The 20,182-nt window shown below is 37.4% G+C and overlaps 8 protein-coding genes across 8 annotated transcripts; 4 read left to right on the forward strand and 4 right to left on the reverse strand.

Annotated features, from left to right (window-relative positions):
• Positions 1-2,688: 2,688 nt before the first annotated feature.
• On the forward strand, positions 2,689-5,193 carry MPT5 (Mpt5p; the record flags this gene model as incomplete). Its single annotated transcript, XM_033910307.1, has 1 exon — positions 2,689-5,193. One exon carries the CDS (start codon positions 2,689-2,691, stop codon positions 5,191-5,193), a length of 2,505 nt encoding a protein of 834 aa, XP_033766198.1.
• Positions 5,194-6,052: 859 nt separating this feature from the next.
• SPAR_G00770 (uncharacterized protein) lies at positions 6,053-7,720 on the reverse strand (the record flags this gene model as incomplete). The annotated part of the gene is made up of 1 exon (XM_033910308.1): positions 6,053-7,720. One exon carries the CDS (start codon positions 7,718-7,720, stop codon positions 6,053-6,055), a length of 1,668 nt encoding a protein of 555 aa, XP_033766199.1.
• Positions 7,721-7,919: 199 nt separating this feature from the next.
• SAE2 (ssDNA endodeoxyribonuclease SAE2) lies at positions 7,920-8,957 on the reverse strand (the record flags this gene model as incomplete). The annotated part of the gene is made up of 1 exon (XM_033910309.1): positions 7,920-8,957. The coding sequence occupies one exon, from the start codon at positions 8,955-8,957 to the stop codon at positions 7,920-7,922; it is 1,038 nt and encodes a 345-aa protein (XP_033766200.1).
• Positions 8,958-9,175: 218 nt separating this feature from the next.
• On the forward strand, positions 9,176-9,973 carry BUD13 (Bud13p; the record flags this gene model as incomplete). Its single annotated transcript, XM_033910310.1, has 1 exon — positions 9,176-9,973. One exon carries the CDS (start codon positions 9,176-9,178, stop codon positions 9,971-9,973), a length of 798 nt encoding a protein of 265 aa, XP_033766201.1.
• A 191-nt stretch (positions 9,974-10,164) lies between these two features.
• XRN1 (chromatin-binding exonuclease XRN1) lies at positions 10,165-14,730 on the reverse strand (the record flags this gene model as incomplete). Its single annotated transcript, XM_033910311.1, has 1 exon — positions 10,165-14,730. The coding sequence occupies one exon, from the start codon at positions 14,728-14,730 to the stop codon at positions 10,165-10,167; it is 4,566 nt and encodes a 1,521-aa protein (XP_033766202.1).
• A 575-nt stretch (positions 14,731-15,305) lies between these two features.
• On the forward strand, positions 15,306-16,697 carry NUP49 (FG-nucleoporin NUP49; the record flags this gene model as incomplete). The annotated part of the gene is made up of 1 exon (XM_033910312.1): positions 15,306-16,697. The coding sequence occupies one exon, from the start codon at positions 15,306-15,308 to the stop codon at positions 16,695-16,697; it is 1,392 nt and encodes a 463-aa protein (XP_033766203.1).
• A 280-nt stretch (positions 16,698-16,977) lies between these two features.
• On the forward strand, positions 16,978-18,675 carry ROK1 (RNA-dependent ATPase ROK1; the record flags this gene model as incomplete). Its single annotated transcript, XM_033910313.1, has 1 exon — positions 16,978-18,675. The coding sequence occupies one exon, from the start codon at positions 16,978-16,980 to the stop codon at positions 18,673-18,675; it is 1,698 nt and encodes a 565-aa protein (XP_033766204.1).
• A 111-nt stretch (positions 18,676-18,786) lies between these two features.
• On the reverse strand, positions 18,787-20,028 carry SPO74 (Spo74p; the record flags this gene model as incomplete). Its single annotated transcript, XM_033910314.1, has 1 exon — positions 18,787-20,028. One exon carries the CDS (start codon positions 20,026-20,028, stop codon positions 18,787-18,789), a length of 1,242 nt encoding a protein of 413 aa, XP_033766205.1.
• Between the last annotated feature and the right edge of the window lie 154 nt (positions 20,029-20,182).

The raw sequence follows: 20,182 nt of genomic DNA on the forward strand, positions 1-20,182 counted from the left end.
CACTTTGCCATAGGAACGTTTTGTAAGCCGAGAATGACAGTGTTAGTTTTGAAGAACTCGTTGGAATATTTTTACAGAAGGATCTTTAAAAGGTCCGTTGTGATGGGGCGGGTGTAGACAAAATTTATCAACAAAATGCAATTTATCCGAGGCGCAGAAAATTAAAGGCGCTCCGACGGACCTTGGAGAGAAACTCCAAAAGCCTGTGATAGACAGACGAGGGTATTAAACGAGAATACCGCATTACATAAAAAGAATACACAGTGCACGACGTCTTCTACACAATGGCCATCGTTCGTGACTTCTCATTACTTGTTTAGCAATTACATTCCAAGAAACAGAAAATAAAGTAGCCACGCTTCTTGTGTCATAGTGGTTAAAAGCTCAAGTACATTGAAAATCTCCTGACTCTTGTGCGTCTCTCGCGTGGGTTATCGCCACCTAGGGAAAAATTGAATGGAGGCAGTGTTAGAATTGTAAAGAAATGGTAGAATGCTCTGATTACTTTCCATACCCAAAGCGTCCGTACTACCACTACCCATTGCCAGTGAGCGGTTTCTTGCTCATCAATATGTAGTGCAAGGGGACGGAATGTCCCCTGTACGTAGTGCTTTCTTTTGCTCTCGTAAAGAAGCCTACAAACGCCCCTTCCTTCCGCCCTTCGGCATCCACTGCCAACCGGGTGGGGGCTCAATGGATCTCATTGCTCTGGCCCTGAGAAGGCTTCTTTGAAATTCTCGGCTTAGGGCATCGAAGGATGAAGAATCTAACTAAAAATAAACGCCATTTTTTTGGGGGGCCGCAACGCGAAATGCCGACAAAAAACGCGAAACGCCGCACTGAAAAGGCGGTACCGCGCAAAAAAATACAAAAATGACAACAATACTGTCCTTTTTTTTCCTAAAGCAATTAACTGGAGAGTGAGGTTCTAGCATCTGGCCAACCCCTAAATTTTCCAATAATTCCGAAGCGGGATATATTGCATCTGGTAATCTAGAAAGGCAATAAGAATAAGCAGCCCAGTACTATGTTGTGATAAAAAAATGAACATAATAAGGTTGGGGAAATGGTGGAAAAGGATGGTACACGCTTTCATGTAGCTAGAAAGATTTCAATGTTCTGAAGTACGGTCTGCGCTTATATGCGGTTATTTCCTGGACTAGATCGGAGCCAATTAATATTAACGATTGCTTCTTGTTCTTTACCGTTTATGTATGTAGTATGCCCTTTTCATGTATAAAAGAAGGGTAATTTAAAAAACTTTATAATGATCCAGATTCCTTATTTTTTTCTTCTTTCGCTAGGTGTTTTACCCAGCTAAGACTAACCTTGTGGTTCAGATTACACTAGTATTGCCGTCCGATATTACAATTCTAAAATCAGTTTTCTTGTGATCATTCTTTTTTTCTCTCTTGCCATTCTTAAACGTGGCCTACAAGAACTTCTTCTTCTTTCCTTGGTAGACGTCTGTGTTAAAGGTATAGTTTTTCTTATATACAGGCCAAGAAAGCATAATAGGTGGTTCCTTTTCATTATATATCAAAAGCATTGAATATACTGAACACAATTCACATTTTAAGCCTTGGGTATTGTTGAATCAACATCAAGATCAGCCTATTTCATCATCTCCTTTATCTCTTCACACAAAAAAGAACAGGTAAAAAAAGTACAGATCTGCCACCCCCGAGAAGATCATTGACAAATCATTGATTGGCAACTCAAGTAATAAAAAACAAAGGTAACTAAATCAAGAAGTCAAGCGATTTCAAATCACCCCGAATTTGGACGACAGATCAACAAGAGTCTGCTGCTACTACAACCGCCACTTTTACTATACTTATAATAAAAGCTAAAAAAACCCAAAAAAAGAAAATTTTCTTTCAACCCCCTCCCCAAAATATAGTAAAAAAGATTCATACGCAAGCTAACAAATCAATAACGATTTTTTCAGTTGCTCTTATGGTATGTATTATCTCTCTCTTAATTCACATTTTTCTCTCAATATTTTGCTTCGCCAATGGAGTATAAGCTTTAATGGAACCTTCTAACAGCGAATAATATAATAGCCGGAATCCAACTTCAATGAGCTCAGCCTATCCACGCTCATTTTTTCAAGAGATCTATTAATCTCCGTTTATGTCGTATGGAATTTCCCATATTTGACCCTACCTTATTTCTCGAATATGCCTATAAGGATTTCCTGAAACAAGGGCTTCGGGAAAGAGGCGCCTCAGGCAAAAATTGAGCAAAAAAAAAAAGAAAAGATTCGAAGATCTATGAAAAATTTATGCAGATTCGTTGAGAGTTATAAGGATTTTACTCTTTATGGCTATAGGTTTCATTCTAAAATCAAGCATAAATTTTGTACTTTGTCTTCCTCTTTTCTTGTCCTCTTTTTTTGCCATTCTCTGTCGCCATTGAAGTCGATCTTTAAAGATAGATTTTACTCTTGATTCTCACATCATCTCAAGCGACCTGGACACTGTACATGGTTGTGATTGTTCTCATTTTCAGTTGTTGAAATTGATCCTAGGCTTACTACTCCAAAATCGGCTCTACATAGACCTTATTTTTGCGGTTGCACTTTACTAACACAACACTCTTTTAATTAATCAGATCAATAACGAACCTTTTTTATCTGCCGACTCAGCTTCGATTTTAACTACGTCTACATCAAATAACTCCTTAATGTCTTACAATCACCAGCCTCAACTATCTATTAACTCTGTCCAATCACTCTTGGAGCCCGTGACCCCTCCGCCTTTGGCCCAGATGAACAACAAGAGAAACCACCAGAAGGCTCATTCGCTTGATCTCTCCGGTTTTAATCAGTTCATATCATCTACACAATCTCCCTTGGCTTTGATGAATAGCACATCGACTTCGAATTCTGCTAATGCATTCTCCCCTAATCCTAATGCTGCTAGCAACTCTACTGGTCTTTCAGCCTCTATGGCAAATCCTCCAGCCATTCTTCCATTAATCAATGAGTTTGACCTGGACATGGATGATCCTAAGAGAAAATTAAGCAATGATTTCACGGTTGTTGCTCCTGCTAACTCTGGCGTCAATACTTCCAGTTTAACTATGGAAACACCATCCTCTTCAGTGACTCCTGCAGCATCTCTCAGAAATTTCAGCAACAATAATAACACTGCCTCTAAATGTGGAGTGGATAATTCATCATTTGGTTTGAGTAGCTCTACATCTTCGTCTATGGTCGAAATAAATGCCCTCCCCCTTAGAGATTTGGATTATATCAAACTTGCCACTGATCAATTTGGTTGCCGTTTCCTTCAAAAAAAATTAGAAACTCCTAGCGAATCCAATATGGTGAGAGACTTGATGTATGAACAAATTAAGCCGTTTTTCTTGGATCTTATTTTGGATCCATTCGGTAACTATTTGGTTCAAAAACTATGCGATTATTTAACTGCTGAACAAAAGACACTATTAATACAAACAATATATCCAAACGTTTTCCAAATATCTATCAATCAATACGGAACTCGTTCTTTACAGAAAATTATAGACACCGTCGATAACGAAGTTCAAATCGATCTTATTATCAAGGGATTTTCTCAAGAATTTACTTCGATTGAACAAGTTGTTACTTTGATAAACGATTTAAATGGTAACCATGTGATTCAAAAATGTATTTTCAAATTCTCGCCATCAAAATTTGGCTTTATCATAGATGCTATTGTAGAACAAAATAACATTATCACCATTTCTACTCATAAACACGGTTGTTGTGTACTACAAAAACTGCTCAGCGTTTGTACTTTACAACAAATTTTCAAAATTTCTGTGAAAATTGTGCAGTTTTTACCTGGATTAATTAACGATCAGTTCGGTAATTATATCATCCAATTCTTATTAGATATCAAAGAATTGGACTTTTATTTGTTGGCTGAGTTATTCAATCGTTTATCCAATGAATTATGTCAATTATCTTGTTTGAAATTCTCCTCAAATGTCGTGGAAAAATTCATTAAGAAATTATTTAGAATCATCACTGGATTCATTATTAATAATAGTCGGGGGGCCTCCCAAAGGACTGCAGTCGCTTCTGATGACGTTGTCAATGCTTCTATGAACATTCTTTTGACTACTATTGATATATTTACTGTCAACTTGAATGTTCTAATAAGGGATAATTTTGGTAATTATGCACTACAAACGTTACTAGACGTTAAGAACTATTCCCCTCTGCTTTCTTACAACAAAAATGGTAATGCAATTGGGCAAAATACCTCTAGTACATTGAATTATGGTAACTTTTGTAATGATTTTTCATTAAAAATTGGGAACTTAATCGTCCTTACCAAAGAATTACTTCCAAGTATTAAAACCACATCTTATGCAAAGAAAATTAAGTTGAAAGTTAAAGCTTATGCAGAAGCAACAGGTATACCATTTACTGACATATCTCCTCAAGCCAGTGCAGTGAGTCATAACAATTTCCAAACGATTAACAATGAAAATAAGAACCCTAATAACAAAAACAGTCATAATCATAATCATAATCATAATCATAATCATAACCACAATAACAATAACAATAATAATCAAAAGAGTCATACCCGTCATTTTTCCTTACCAGCTAATGCTTATCATAGAAGAAGTAACAGCTCTGTAACCAATAATTTTTCAAACCAATATGCACAAGATCAGAAAATTCATTCTCCGCAACAAATTATGAACTTCAACCAAAACGCATATCCCTCGATGGGAGCACCTTCTTTCAATTCTCAAACTAACCCACCATTAGTTAGCCATAATTCGTTACAAAACTTCGACAATCGCCAGTTTGTAAATTTAATGGCACACCCAAATCCCACTGCACCAATCCATTCGTTCTCGTCATCTAACATTGCCAATGTGAATCCTTCTGTTTCGAGAGGATTTAAGCAGCCTGGGTTTACAATGAACGAGACTGACAAGATCAGTGCTAATCATTTCTCTCCATACTCTAGTGCAAATAGTCAAAACTTCAACGAATCATTTGTGCCTCGTATGCCATATCAAACGGAAGGCGCAAACTGGGATTCAAGTTTGTCAATGAAGTCACAGCATATTGGCCAAGGGCCATATAGTCAAGTCAATATGAGCCGCAACGCTAGTGTTTCCAATATGCCAGCCATGAATACTGCTAGAACATCTGATGAACTTCAATTCACTTTACCATGATACTTTTTTCTTTTTCTTTCTTTTTCTTCCCTCCATACTGTATAAATATTTTGCGCAGAAATCAAAGACAAAAAAAATAATAAACAATGAAAAAGAAAAAAATTCGAGAAGCAACGACATCCTAATAGGGTCCCAAAATTTGAGCCAGAAAGGTTGAGCAATCTATTGCCATATTTATATTTTTGTATTCTGTTTCCGAACGTATCCTAAATCTCTCTACCCTTGCTGGGTTAGCATTGCTCCCTACCAAAATGATTTAATTTTTTTTTCTAAATCATTTTGTCAACGATATTTTTTATTTTAACTTCCTCATCTTTTGAACTTACGCCCAACTATTATTTTATTCATTCATTAATTAAGTAATCCATTCATTCATTCATTCATTCAGCTTTCTTTTTGTCTATTACTGTCATTTTATTTTCAAATTCAAATTGTCCCTTAGGACAATAATGTGTTAAAATATCCATTCGCTCAAGCATTTTTAATAAATAGGAAAATACCGTTTGTTTTTCTTTGTCATTTGTATAAAATTTTCTACTGGTTCCTGTCTTGGTTGGCTTTATTATATTTAGGTTTAACTTGTACTAACAATGATACATATTTGTATATTTTATTATAATCTCATCTATCTATATATCAAAACCGTTAAGCTACTTAAAATGGAAAGTCTCACCAAGAAAGCATTATGCTATAACACAAAATGTCCTTTTCAACTACTGCATAATAAATCATCATATTTGGTTCTTGATCGCTAATCAACTGGGACTTAGTGTTTAATAATTTAAAGGTTACATATGTAAATGTATGAATGCAAAGTGTGTGCTATATATTTATAAAGCGAAAATCGCAGCTGAATGAGCTAAACCAAAGCGGACGTTACGAGGACGTTGGCCCCATTATAAGGACTATCTTCTCTTCGGATTAAGCAGCATACTTTTTGAGAAAGTACCTCTTCAGAAATATCGTGAGGTGAAGTATCATTCTGTCTACATAGAGTTCCTACAGTACCACGCATTTTTACGTGCATTGACGGCATGAACGCCGAGTGTAGGTGTATAAATTCAGACTGAGGGTTTTCTAACCTACAGTAGTCTTTCATAACTCTTATTGGATACAGGGTGATATTTCCACCTTCAGATTTTTCGTAGCCAAGATTTCCAGATAAAACAGTACAAAATACCTCGAAATCACCCTTGCCATTCCTAGCACTTGTAGAACCATAAATGAAGTAGCGTCCATCATCCGACACCTCAAAGATTTCTGTATCTTTAGTCACGTTTAAGAACTTAGTTTTGAAAGATATAACCGGTTTTTCAGCCAAGGTGTCCTCCAGAAACGTATCTGCGATAATTAGTTGTTGCACATCCTCTTTTTCTGCCATTCCAGACATAATTATTAGTCCCTTATTATTCAAAGCTTTTATGGAAACAATAGATTTCAAGAAACTTCTGATAGGTTGATTTTGTCTTTTCAGCGTCATATCGTTGGTCCTAAGGCACTGTAATAATGTCATATTCGTAATATTGCTGAAGGTCATTGCCATAGAATCGCCATTTCTATATCCAATATAAAACACAGCGGAGTTCGACTTTTTTGGTGGTAATAAAGCATCTCCTTGGAGACGAAATGATAAAGAAGTAATGTCACTCCTTTTTTTGGATTTCCTTGAGCTTCTTCCAGGAAAAAAAACATATGGATTAGGGAAGGTCTCGGGAACAAAATCATAAAAATGACAGCAATCATTTACGGTAACAATCAATGTGTCTCCAACAACGAGAGAATCATGCACTTGGCAATTTTCTTTGAGTTTGACTTGACGAACTTTAAGCAGTTTTAGTGAAGAAGGATCTTGCATGAATATGGCAAAGGTATGCACGTTAGATCTGGAATTAATATTATGATAAAAATAATGGCTCGGCCCTTCCTTGGCCGCAATTGTTCTCTCAAGTTTCATTGTTTTGAACAAATCAGTCGGCTCAGACTTATATTTTAGCACAGGATTGAATTCAGCCATGGAAAAGCCTATAAAGAAATTTTCTTCGGAACAATTATCGAGGGACGAAAATCCTACGATGTAACCCTTGCTTGTTGCAAATGCTAGTTTATTTTGATAAGATCCTTCTTGGGTAACTAATAAGATATAATTTGCTAATACTCCTATCTGCATGATGTTTGGAACATTAAGTGATTTTGTGGTGATAGAACGATGTGAGTTGTGACCTTCACTATGAGAATGGAATGCATACTGCATGCCTAGACCAATTATGTACTTTTCATATGGTAAAGGTCGAAAAGCCCGTTCCAACGGATTTAGAAGACTGATCTTATACTTTTGCAATGTTTGCTGACGTTTTCTCTTTATTATAAATAATTCTTTATCGTATCTTGCCTGAACAGATTGTCGCTTTATATTATCTTTACTGTACTGGCTCGTTGTTCCTGGGGTGGGAATGCTTCGATTTTCAGATATGCGAAAATAGCGTCGCCGTTCTCTATCATAGTAAAACCCGGGCAAGTTAGGTACCATTTGTCAAAATTGTCTTCCTTGCTTTATGTGGTATTCATTTTTTCTTAGCCCTTTTTTTTGTTTCCCATTATTGTTCATCTTCTTGCCTTTTTTTTATTTTCTTCAGTTTTTCCCATATGCAAAGGAGAAACTCTTCCAATAACAGCAACTAAAAAAAATGAAATTTGAAGAAATGAATGTAGAATGACGACTGCGGCATTTAACATCTAGCATATATCTGCAGTAGTTTATCACTCCAGAAGAAACATCCATCGTCGACAATTCGATTCAATTGTTCCCTTTTGAATACATATTCTCTCTCGTACGGTGGGATCTTGTTGTTGCTTGCCATTAAAAACCTATATTTCGTCTTTTTTCTGATGATTTCCTGAGATTTTTTTTTGTCCTCATTCCCTTCCTGGGTGGAGGGAAAGTCTAGTCTGCCAAACCCTGGTGGGGATTTCGATCTATTCCTCAAGTTATCGAACGCAAATTCGTAATCGGAATTTTGCGATTCCATCACTACCGACAGTGATCTGTGCTTAGAATCCTCCGGCTTACCAACTTGGGCATAAAATCGCTCCAACTTTCTCCTTCCTCTCTTAACCGGGGCGATATCTTCATTTGGCCTAAAGTCTTCAAGGATCCAGGCTCGCTTTGTTAAAGGGTTCGTATTGAAGTCAAACAGTAAACTGTCCTTATCTTGTTTGTAAAAATTTGGCAAAGTAAATTCAGGTTTCTGTAGCTCTATTCCTAATATTTTTCTTGTTTTGTTCTCTTTATTATGATCTATCTCATGGATTACGGTATCAGAGCAATCTTCTAAATCACTTAAGTTACCAGGGCCGTTTAAAGGTGAACTAAACTCTGAAATTTTCCGTTTGTTCTTACTGGGTGACATAGTAACCAGCGGTAATTGCACAGCGGTTTTATTTTCATTACGATGATGAAATTTTGGTGATTCTTTCTTTATGTCCTCATCAAACTGAGTAAGGATGAAATCTTCAGAATCTTGCTCACCTGCTCCTACTGACGACTGCGAAGATTGTTGAAGAACATTTTTTTGGTGACATACACTTTCAACCAATATACTGCTAGGTCCTTCGAAAACACATTTACTTCCATTTTGAAGTGCTTGGACACGTTTCGCTATTAGCGTAGTCACGTCATGCTGCACATTTAATAGTTCATCGAGACTGAGCTTCTTGAGAATGGGTAAGCTTGACTTTAGATGCACATTTTCTTCATCAGTCACCATCCCATACACGAACACCTGATAACTTACAGCATAGAAGGAACTGCAGATTTGTGAACAACAACGATATTTACAATACGTAAACAAGAACGTAATTCAAGCTTTAAGGCTTTTTTGGACAGAACGCGCTTAAAAATGGCTTGAAGAAAACGGCATTCTAACTTGAATATGAAAGTTACCATTAAGACTCAAATGACGGAAGATAACAGAACATCAATTACATGGCATTGCATCAATATTTATCGGAAACTTATGGGCCCACAAAACCTAAGAATAAGACGAGAAAGAAGAAGAAAGAGTCAAAATCAGACGCCAATTCTGACAAAAATTCATTAATAGTGAAAGAACGGTTAAGTATACTGCAACAAGAACAGAAGAAGTCAGGAGTTACTTCAATCAGCAAGTTTGGCAAACAGAACAGCAAGAATATATGGAAGAACTTGGAGACAAACGAGCTCTCCCATGCAATAACGCATTCCTCTACATCGTTAATTACTGGCTATAATAACAAGAGCGATGTACAGGAAACGAGCACTCAAGAGCCACTTACCACAGTAGCAGGCAAACAGAAAACACGAGAAACCATATACAGAGACGCTCAAGGTCACAAAATACAAGAAAATTGCAAAATAGACAACTCCATTTCTAGCCGATCTAAATATGAAGATGACAAAGCCGCGGAAAGAGAACAATACCTGAGAACTTTAAATATGGGAGACGTTCAAAAGCTAGGAATAAACGTAGATTCCCACGAGAAGAAAAGTCAAACATCCTCGAACCTGACGGTGGAAGATCCTGCAACGAGATTTACACATGACGAAAAAGAGGTCATAAAAACGTCGTTACTGGGCCGCAAGCTTTATGATAAGGTAGCACCTGAGAACAGGTTTGCCATCACACCAGGATCAAGATGGGACGGTGTGCACAGATCAAATGGTTTTGAAGAAAAATGGTTTGCTAAGCAAAACGAGATCAATGAGAAGAGAGTACAAAGTTATACCTTACAAGAAGATTACTGAAATGAATCAATACCTATAAACTATACAAAAAGCTTTGTGTAAAATACCCTTTGACAATCTCCATTTGGTGCGAGCTTTGTTTTTGTCAAGACAAACAATTAAATACAAATACCAGTCTTTATATAGGTGTTAGATATTTACTATCATAGGAACCTCGAATATACTCTAAGTTTTTAGTCGTATCCTAATTCTTAACTAGATTCGTTCTTCTTATTATCACGTTCAGCAGCATTGCTTCCTGACCTTGGCGATTGACATTCGGTAGAGTTTGTGCCAGAACGGGTTTTACTCTCGGTTTTTCTACTGCTCTTAGCGTTTTCCCCAACATTTGCACCATTGATGAATTTTTTCAAATCTTGGCTTTCCTTTTCATTGACAACAATATGACTTCCTTGATCTGGAAGATTTGTCATAGGAGGTGGAGGTGGGAAGGGAATCGGTTGGCCAAATCCATGTGGTGGTGGTGGAATAGATATTCCATTCATATTAGGATAAGGCATTTGGTGAGGATGTAGTGGGTGAAGACCATTAGGATGGGCAATAAAACCTGGGGGAATATTGTACGGCAAACCAACGTCTGCAACATCACTGACTCCAGGAATGGGTCCTCCAACCACATTCATTGGATGAGGTGGAGGTGGAATATTCAAATTATTGCCAACGCCATCAGAATATTGATTTGCTACGGCATTGAAAATAGAGCCGGCAACAGTTGGATTATTTAGTGGCGCTTTCTCAGAATTGGTCACATCAACTTGCAGGTTTTCACTACTTTTCTGAGCTGGCCTTTTTAACAAGGTTTTCTTGACAGGTTTGACATCTTTTTTGGGCACCTCGTTTTTATTGTTTACATCTTCTGAATTCTTTTCATTGGTATCCTTTTTGATGAAATTCAATAAATCATGCGCTCTTTCTTTCCTAAGCTTTTCTTCAGATTGCTGCTTTGACGGAGTTTTATGAGCAGCTTTGGTATTATTATTCCTATTATGAGATTGTTTTTTCTTTTCCAACGCCTTCTTGGAAGCCTTAGAATGATAAATGAATTGTCTGTTGGTAATGTTCAACAAGAAAGAGGCATCAAGGCCTAACCCTCTATTCGTGCGTAATCTACCGCCAAAGTTATTACCAGCCACGATTTCATGATCAAATAAGACTTGAATTGATAATGATGAACTGAGAGTGGTGTAACCAACAACAGTACCCTTTGAGAAAATTGGTACCTTACCAGAATCCTGGATGTAAACAACACGGTCACCTAAATCGAACTTTTGACTACGCAAGAGTGCAAATGATGATCTTGGATTCAAAACAGCCTCGCGAGGAACTTTGGCTAACTGTTTTCTTTCATGACCTTGAATGTTAGCTGCATATTTCATGATATGATCTTCCACAGCCGCAATCGATGTCTTAGTTAGGGAGTCAGACTCCAAAGATACCGCGATAAACTTCGATGAGACATACTTTAGCCATTGTTTGATACCATCTAATGAATTCATGGCATCCTTAGTGGAGGTGTTTGGGAAAAGGTCTTCCAAAACTGGGATGTCATTACCTACCTTTGACAACCGGAAAAAAAAATCTGGGAAAGTCTGTCTGTACTCTTTCAATACATTTATAGTTAAATTTGAATATTCCCAGCCTCTTGGATTTCTCCTTGCGTAACCCAAAACCTTTTGGTGTCTCGCTTCGAACTTGACGGGGATACCAACATTAATGTGTTTACCGGTAGCGTCAGTAATCATGAACTTGGAAGTAATCTTGGACAAAAACAAGGGATGTAGGTGCATGTTCTTAGACACAATATAAGATGGGTAATATTTAACCGCTTGATGATCAATTTGTAACCTTTCTTTGCCAATAGTGGGTTCACTATCCAAAAACTTCTTTTCTACAGTAATCTTCAGCCTGCGGTCACTACTGTAACCATCAATAGTGGTTTCACCGCCATAGGCATAATCACCCAAGAAAATGACTTTTGAATTCAATGGGAATTCCTCTTCGATAGGAATAGGCCCTCTTTCTTTGTATCTTTCATCTTCGTTGACAACAGATTCAACAACTAGTTGCAACGGATAGTGATCTGGAGTGGAACTAAAGGTCTTAATATAACCACCATCAGAATTTCTCACCAAACCAGTCACAGGGAAGACAGTAGCAATAGCTTCTACAGGCCCCAATTTAACAGCTTTCTGTTTAGCAAACATCCTTAGCATTGAATTCTTCAAACTATTGAATAGTTTTTTGTCCTGAGTATCAGCAGGTTTTGTTACAAATCTGATGTTTTTCTTATCATTGGATTCCTGATATTCATAGATAGTCTTACCATCCGTCAAAGAGACCAATTTGGATTCTCTCAAATATGGCCATCTTGTATAAATCACTTTGTTCAAATGCCTCTTCGAAAAGTCCTCCAAAGTAATGTTATTAGTTTTATATATATCAGTTACTTGTAAAACCATTGATTGTTGTTTAGAGGGTTGTTGGAAGACCATTGTTTCATTGTACTCCAGTGAACTAGTAAATGGTAAAGACAGTAACGTGGGAAAACCGGCTAGCATTTCGGCGCCGAGTTTAGCATCAGGTAATAAACCATATCGGATCTCGGAACTGTCCAATGGGATGGTGATGTACTCTTTTTCGACACAATGGTTGTGTTCTATATCAGAAAAAATGCCGCCCAACGGACTCTTATAAATATTATCAACTTGAGGATTAAACGAGTATATCAAGTCCTTACCAAATTGATTCCTCGTTTTTTCTTCAGGTGACAACTTGGACAAATAAGGTTGCATAGCCTCAATCAACCTTTTTTCATCCACAAATGATATCAAGACAACCGCTTCCCAATCAGCCGTCTTGCCGTTTTTATCAAGTTGGACCTCAGCTGGGTAGAAATCGTGAATTGGTGATTGTTCATCGTACATTAATGGCCTAAAAGCTGGAGGTATCAGATTTTTGGATCTTTCTGGTAAAACAGCCATTAATTGCTGAAATGGAGTAAATGGTTTGCTTAAATCAAATTCAATATCTTGATCCAAACCTTTGACTAAGTCAGAGATTCTTGGTGCATAATGGTGTGGATAATACCACGACCAAGATGGGCATCCTCTGTAATAATAATATAGAACCCATTGTAAACCTTCAACGTAGTCCTTAGCAAGATCTATCACTTTTTCTTCACTATTTGTGGTAAATTTTAATTTGTCGTGATAATATCCATGCTTCCAATGTTCAAACCTTTCATTGTAAATGGTTTTTTCGGACTCTAATTCTTCTTTATCCTCCACAATGATAGCATTTTGGTATTTTTTTATTGTTTTCCTAATAGAATTAACACGATTTTGAAATTCTTCTTCTGTCTCGTCAGGGTTAATAGAATCAAGATCCATTTTTAGGGAATAACTATTTTTGGATTTGGAACGCGTTATGAAAAGACCCAAATCGAAAGCGAATTCTTTTAAAAACTCTAGATGATCTTTCATGTCTAAGTCCTTAGGTAACTCTAAAGTTGGAATTTTTTCATCTGGTAAATCAGGCGATAATTTCTCCTGTAATTGCTCCATTAACCATGGCTTTATACTTCCGATTAACTTCTTTTGTTGTTTTACCAATAATTTTTTACCAACTCTTTGTCTTTTCCTTTCACCTTCTAAAGAAATATTTTCTAATTGCTTGTTGAACCACTCAACATCTATATCATCCCTTTCAAAATTTAATAGTTCAAATTGAGATAAATAATCCAACCAGACACCTAATCTCTTTAAATTTATTTTACCATGCTCATTAATGTAGCCATCGGTATGTAAGAGAGCTTCTTTAAACGTTTGTAACAAAACGGGAAACGCCCCTTTGTTTAGATGCAAATCTGGCAAATTGGGCAAAAAATCATTACCAATGACGAACATGACAAGAATAAAATCATCCAAAATACGTTCAAAATCATATTCAAATTGCATTTCATCTGCAATTTCTTTGAATTCCAACTCCATGTATTCTCTTAATAAAGAAAGATGCAATAAGTAGAAATTCTGGTGTTCGAGCGATTTTTTTTCACTATTTCTTCTACCAAATGTGACTTCTTCTCTTAACAAAGCAAAATGAGGCCCATGAGTAGATAAACCCAACATAATCAAATCCGCGTCAAGGCCGTAGATACAATGTCTCGTATTCTGATTGAAATCCTTTTGGGATTTTAAATGCCTTATAAAGTTCATGATTTTGTGTTCACCTTCACCTGGAACTTCATGGCCGGAAAATATAATCTGCACTTCTCTCCATTTGGAGTCGTTAGAAATCTTATCATGAATAAAATATTGTAAGTTTTTGGTCAATTTGGCCATAAACTCCGTGCCTGGAGTAATAGAATTCGAATCAAATGGCTCGCCCTTGGGAATCTCATCACCATTCTCAATGGCCTTTTTCAAAGCTTTTTCTGCATCCATAGCGGTTCTGAACCTACGAGCTCTTTGTTGATTCATCTTCGCACGAGGGGCCACACCATCAATAGCCATGTAAAAGATCTTCTTGGGCTTAATTGTCTGAAAAAGATGATCGATGTACGTACAGATTTTGGCAAAGACCTCCTCTTCAGTTAACCGCTTGGTCACATCGTCGTCGTTACCATGCGTACAATTATGTAAAATCGAATTCATATCCAGGTATAAGTTATCAAACTCAGGAATCTGTGTTCCTTCAATAAGTTGTAAAATCATGGGCCATCTCTCTGAGATGTACCTGAAAAATTTTGGAATACCCATACCGTATTGATATATATTTGTTGCTGCTGTTATTACAAGTGTTGATTTTTTTTTCTCTTTATAGTACACGAATCGTCCTAGGATTGGTCAATTGCTTGTTGTAATTCTGATAAGTACGGAAGAAGACAGTATCCTTTAGAAAATAAACTATTAACAGGAACGGAAATAAAAGACAGAGAGAAAATAATAAAAGAATCGGTTCGCTTATGCGAACGCCAAACAGATTTTATGATAACGGAAGAGCTGCTGAAAAAAAGGCAAGCTGCAACTGTTGTGTTTGCGTAGTATAACTTTACAACTGGAGATTGGGAGTCGAAAGTGCTTGATTCGGTGTTTCAGGCTTGTTAAACTGCTCTTCAAGCTGTTCTTGTTGTTTCTTTCTACTGTCATTTGCACTGCGGTGGCGAAAAGGCGAGCAAAGGAGGTAGCTTATATCACTCAACACGGAATGGATATCCTAGCTTTCTCAAACAAATGTAGTTGAAAAAGCTCATTAATTGTGATGATAATTGCTGATCAGGCGATGAGACAATAAAGAATAGCAATTGAGAGTTTTTTCACGGGCAGTGTGCACAATGTTTGGATTAAATAAGGCATCTTCGACACCTGCAGGTGGGCTGTTTGGTCAGGCCAGTGGAGCCAGTACTGGAAATGCGAATACTGGATTTTCGTTTGGTGGGACTCAAGCTGGACAAAACACGGGTCCCAGTGCAGGTGGGCTATTTGGCGCTAAACCTGCCGGATCTGCTGGCGGGTTAGGTGCATCGTTTGGCCAGCAGCAGCAACAACAACCTCAGACGAATGCATTTGGAGGAGGCGCCACCACCGGGGGAGGTCTTTTCGGTAACAAATCTAATAACACGGCAAGCACTGGCGGTGGGTTGTTCGGCGCTAATTCCAACAATAACTCTGGTGGTTTATTTGGTTCCACCACCGCACCGACGAGCGGTAGTTTGTTCGCTAATAATAATAATAGTAGTAGTATGAATAGTGCAAACACCGGACTATTTGATTCTAAACCTGTAGGAGGCTCTTCTTTGTTCGGCAATACAAGCACCTCTTCAGCCCCTGCACAGAGCCAGGGTATGTTTGGTGCCAAGCCGGCAGGTGCATCACTATTCGGAAATAACGCAGGTAATACGACCACTGGTGGAGGGTTGTTTGGTTCCAAACCGACGGGAACAACGTCTTTGTTTGGTTCATCAAATAGCAACAACAACAACAACAACACGAGTGCGCCAGGCGGGCTATTCGGTAATCAGCAGCAGCAACTACAGCAACAACCACAAGTGCAGTGTGCATTGCAGAATCTATCCCAACTCCCTATCACGCCAATGACACGGATTTCCGAGCTGCCACCTCAAATACGTCAAGAAATTGAACAGCTTGATCAATACATTCAAAAACAAGTGCAGATCTCGCACCATTTGAAGGCAGATACAACCGATCACGATGAATTGATAGATTCCATTCCCCGTGATGTTGCATACCTACTGAAGTCAGAATCTGCAACAAGTCAATATTTAAAGCAAGACTTGAAGAAAATATCCTCATTTAAATCACTGATCGATGAAGACCTTTTAGACACGCAAACTTTTTCTGTGCTCTTACAGCAACTATTAACCCCAGGCAGCAAAATTTCTTCTAATGACTTGGACAGATTCTTCCAAAAGAAAATTCACCTCTATGAGAAAAAGTTGGAGGATTACTGTCGTATTCTCTCGGATATAGAAACTGCGGTAAATGGCATTGATACAGACTTATTTGGCGCACCAAATAATGCTAATTCTACAGCCATCACAGCAGACCTAGTTTCATCCGAAGCAGAAAATCTGCTGCAGTTAAAGACAGGAATAGCTGCTATAGTTTCTACTGTCATTGAAGAATTCACACTGTTTATGGATATCGCTGAGAGAATCGCTGTGCTGCACCAGAAAACGAAAACACTGGCATCGTTGAGCATATGAGCAGCTTTTCTTGGCAATTTATATAACGCGTATAATAAGTAGAAATGTTTTGTGCAAATGTAATTTATACTGAAAGCAATAGAATATAATATCAATCACAGTTTTTCAGTTACTATAATGGCGGCTTATTGACCGACCTGCTTTCCTCCCGCTGTGAAAAATTTTCTGCGATGAGATGGAAATGGGAAAAAAAAGTAATATAATGACATCTTCAACTGAGGGAAAGTATCTGCAAAAAAGGTAGACAACATTGTATAATTTATTAAACAGGCAAGCCGGCATGGACATTTTTAGAGTATTGACTAGAGGAGCTTCCGTGAAGAAAGAGTCGGGCCCAAAAGCCAAGGCAGCAGATTATAGTGTTATAAATGGAAAGGATGGGAATCAAAAGGAAGATAATAATGAAAGCCAGATCGTGAAAGAACTTGATTTCTTTCGAAACAAAAGAATTATTAGCAAGGTAGAGGATGATAGGGAGAAGAAGACGGTAAATGATTCCTCAGACAAAGGGAATGAGAGCGCCAATGATGATGAAGATCTGATAAAACCAGTGATTACCAATACCGCTGAGGCATCCGCTTTAAGAAAATCATACAAGGGTAATGTATCAGGTACAGATGTTCCACTACCAATAGGTTCGTTTGAAGATTTAATTTCTAGGTTTTCATTGGATAGACGTTTACTAAATAACTTGATTGAAAATGGGTTTACTGAGCCTACTCCAATCCAAAGTGAATGCATTCCCTTTGCTCTAAATAATAGAGACGTTTTGGCATGTGGTCCCACTGGGTCTGGTAAGACGTTAGCCTTCTTGATTCCGCTGGTTCAGCAAATTATTGATGACAAGCAAACTTCGGGGTTGAAAGGTTTGATCATTTCACCTACAAAAGAACTAGCAAACCAAATTTTTATCGAATGTTTTAAACTATCTCATAAGATATTTTTGGAAAAAAAGAGGCCTCTGCAAGTCGCTCTGTTATCTAAATCTTTAGGCGCTAAATTGAAAAACAAAGGAGTTAGTGATAAGAAATATGACATAATTATTTCTACCCCATTAAGACTAATTGATGTTGTCAAAAATGAGGCCCTTGATCTTTCCAAAGTTAAACATTTGATTTTCGATGAAGCTGATAAACTGTTCGACAAAACGTTTGTTGAACAAAGTGACGATATTCTGAGCGCCTGTAAAGAGCCAGCGTTGCGTAAAGCGATGTTTTCTGCGACTATTCCATCCAGTGTGGAAGAGATTGCACAAAGTATAATGATGGATCCCATTAGAGTTATTATAGGCCACAAGGAAGCAGCAAATACAAATATTGAACAAAAATTAATATTTTGCGGTAATGAAGAGGGTAAACTAATTGCTATTAGACAGCTCGTTCAAGAAGGTGAGTTCAAACCACCAATCATAATATTTTTAGAGTCTATTACAAGAGCAAAAGCATTATATCATGAACTGATGTACGACAGAATTAACGTGGATGTGATTCATGCAGAAAGAACAGCCTTGCAAAGGGATAGAATTATTGAACGATTCAAGTCTGGCGAGTTATGGTGTTTGATCTGTACCGATGTTTTAGCTCGTGGTATTGATTTCAAAGGTGTTAATCTGGTCATAAATTATGATGTTCCAGGATCTTCTCAGGCTTATGTTCATAGAATCGGTAGAACAGGTAGAGGTGGGCGGTCAGGTAAAGCTATCACATTCTATACTAAGCAAGATTCAGTAGCCATCAAACCGATAATAAATGTTATGAAACAAAGTGGTTGTGAAGTATCTGAATGGATGGATAAGATGGCTAAAATGACCAAAAAGGAGAAAGACAGTATAAAGAACGGTAAAGCGCATACAGAAAGAAAGCAGATTACTACTGTGCCTAAGATCGATAGGGCCAAAAGAAGACGTCAACAAGAAATGATAGCAGCATCTAAAAGAAGAAAAAACGAAGAACTCTCAAAGAAAGACCTCTCGAAATAATATAAACAAATGCACATATGCAAGACTTGTATGTATATATGTATGAAGTTAATGTATGATTAGTACTTTGAATTTTGGGAAATAATTCTTTTTTCTTTTCATTCGTATTGATCAATTACGTGACCAGCTATACATTTCTTCATTACCTCTTCTGGGCATTCTATTCAAATCTATATTTCCAAACGACTTAGTCATTACTGCATACCCCTTCTGATAACTCTCGTTTAATCCTATACCTCTATAAGATTTTGGTTCCACTGCATTATGTACACTTCTTCCGGAGTTAAAATGCTGCTTGTAATCTGGATTTTTTCTCTGGAATAGGGGTTCGTTTTGGTTTTCAAATGACATAAAGGGTTTTGTTCGATGTATATTGTCAGTGTGGAAGCAATAAGGTGTTCCACCGCTTATGGAATTTTGTAATTCCGCTTTCTCTCCCCAGAAATTCGATGTATTGGGCGTGAACTCGTAGTTTTCCTCGAAGGACTTGCCGTTTTTTTTCAACACTAATGGGGGAGAATAGCGGTTATTTATTGGCATGAGGGGATTCCTGAAATCTCTAACGGGGGGGAGATTCTGATTTTCAGGTTGGTTGGAAAATTTACGAACTGCTAGCTCTCTATTTAGCAGAGAGTTTTCCTGCATATGAAAGAAGTTCAAATCATTTAAAAGTTCCCCCAAAATTTTGAGTTCATATTCTTCATCCAAGTCAATATCCCTGTATTCCAAGAATTTCTTTTGCATTTGAACTGCGTCATCGAAAAACGGAATACTTGATAAGCAAATGTCAATCTCTTTTTTTATGTACGTGAGCAGGTTAGTTTTTAGAAAACTCACTTCTAATTGTGTTTTGGTGAACGCTGTTGTGGCAGCCGAATACTCGGTTGGAGCTGAATTTGGCCTTTGTCCCTTGTATGGTGAAGTAGAAATATTCAACTCCATTATTGGTTCCTTTATTTCCTCTAACCCGTTTGTAAAGTGAAAGGGCTGCATGTGTTTAGTTTTGTAACCTTCTGTATTGCACCAAAAACTTTCCCAGTTTTTAAATTGGTACTCTTTTGAATTTAGACTAGAATCAGGAATCAGCTTCAAGTCATTGTTGAACTCGCCCGTATTCTCAAACCTTTCGTGCAAATCAATTTTTTCATTGAATATGTTACCTGTAGTCTCCATTTTAGCTGACCTTTCTTTGTCTTTTGGTGACATTTGTTCTACCGGACTACTTCTTTTACTTTCCTCACTAGTGTTGCCATCTTCTCGAGAATCCATGTTATGATGGGTATTCAAATCTAAATGCATTCTACTTGAAAAGTTTTCCTTTTCTAATCCATCTAAAAAAGCGCCGGTTCCCATTATTCAGGTATTTCAGGCCCTTTTCTTGTCAGTACAACATAACCAGTAAGAATCTAAATATGATTTCCAGTTAAATACATGACGTTTTATTGTTAATTATTGTTTATATTTCTCGTGACACAAAAGAGAGCATTAATGTCATCCGGGCATATCG

Source organism: Saccharomyces paradoxus, chromosome VII (genome assembly GCF_002079055.1).
Source record: "Saccharomyces paradoxus chromosome VII, complete sequence".
NCBI lineage: Eukaryota > Fungi > Ascomycota > Saccharomycetes > Saccharomycetales > Saccharomycetaceae > Saccharomyces > Saccharomyces paradoxus.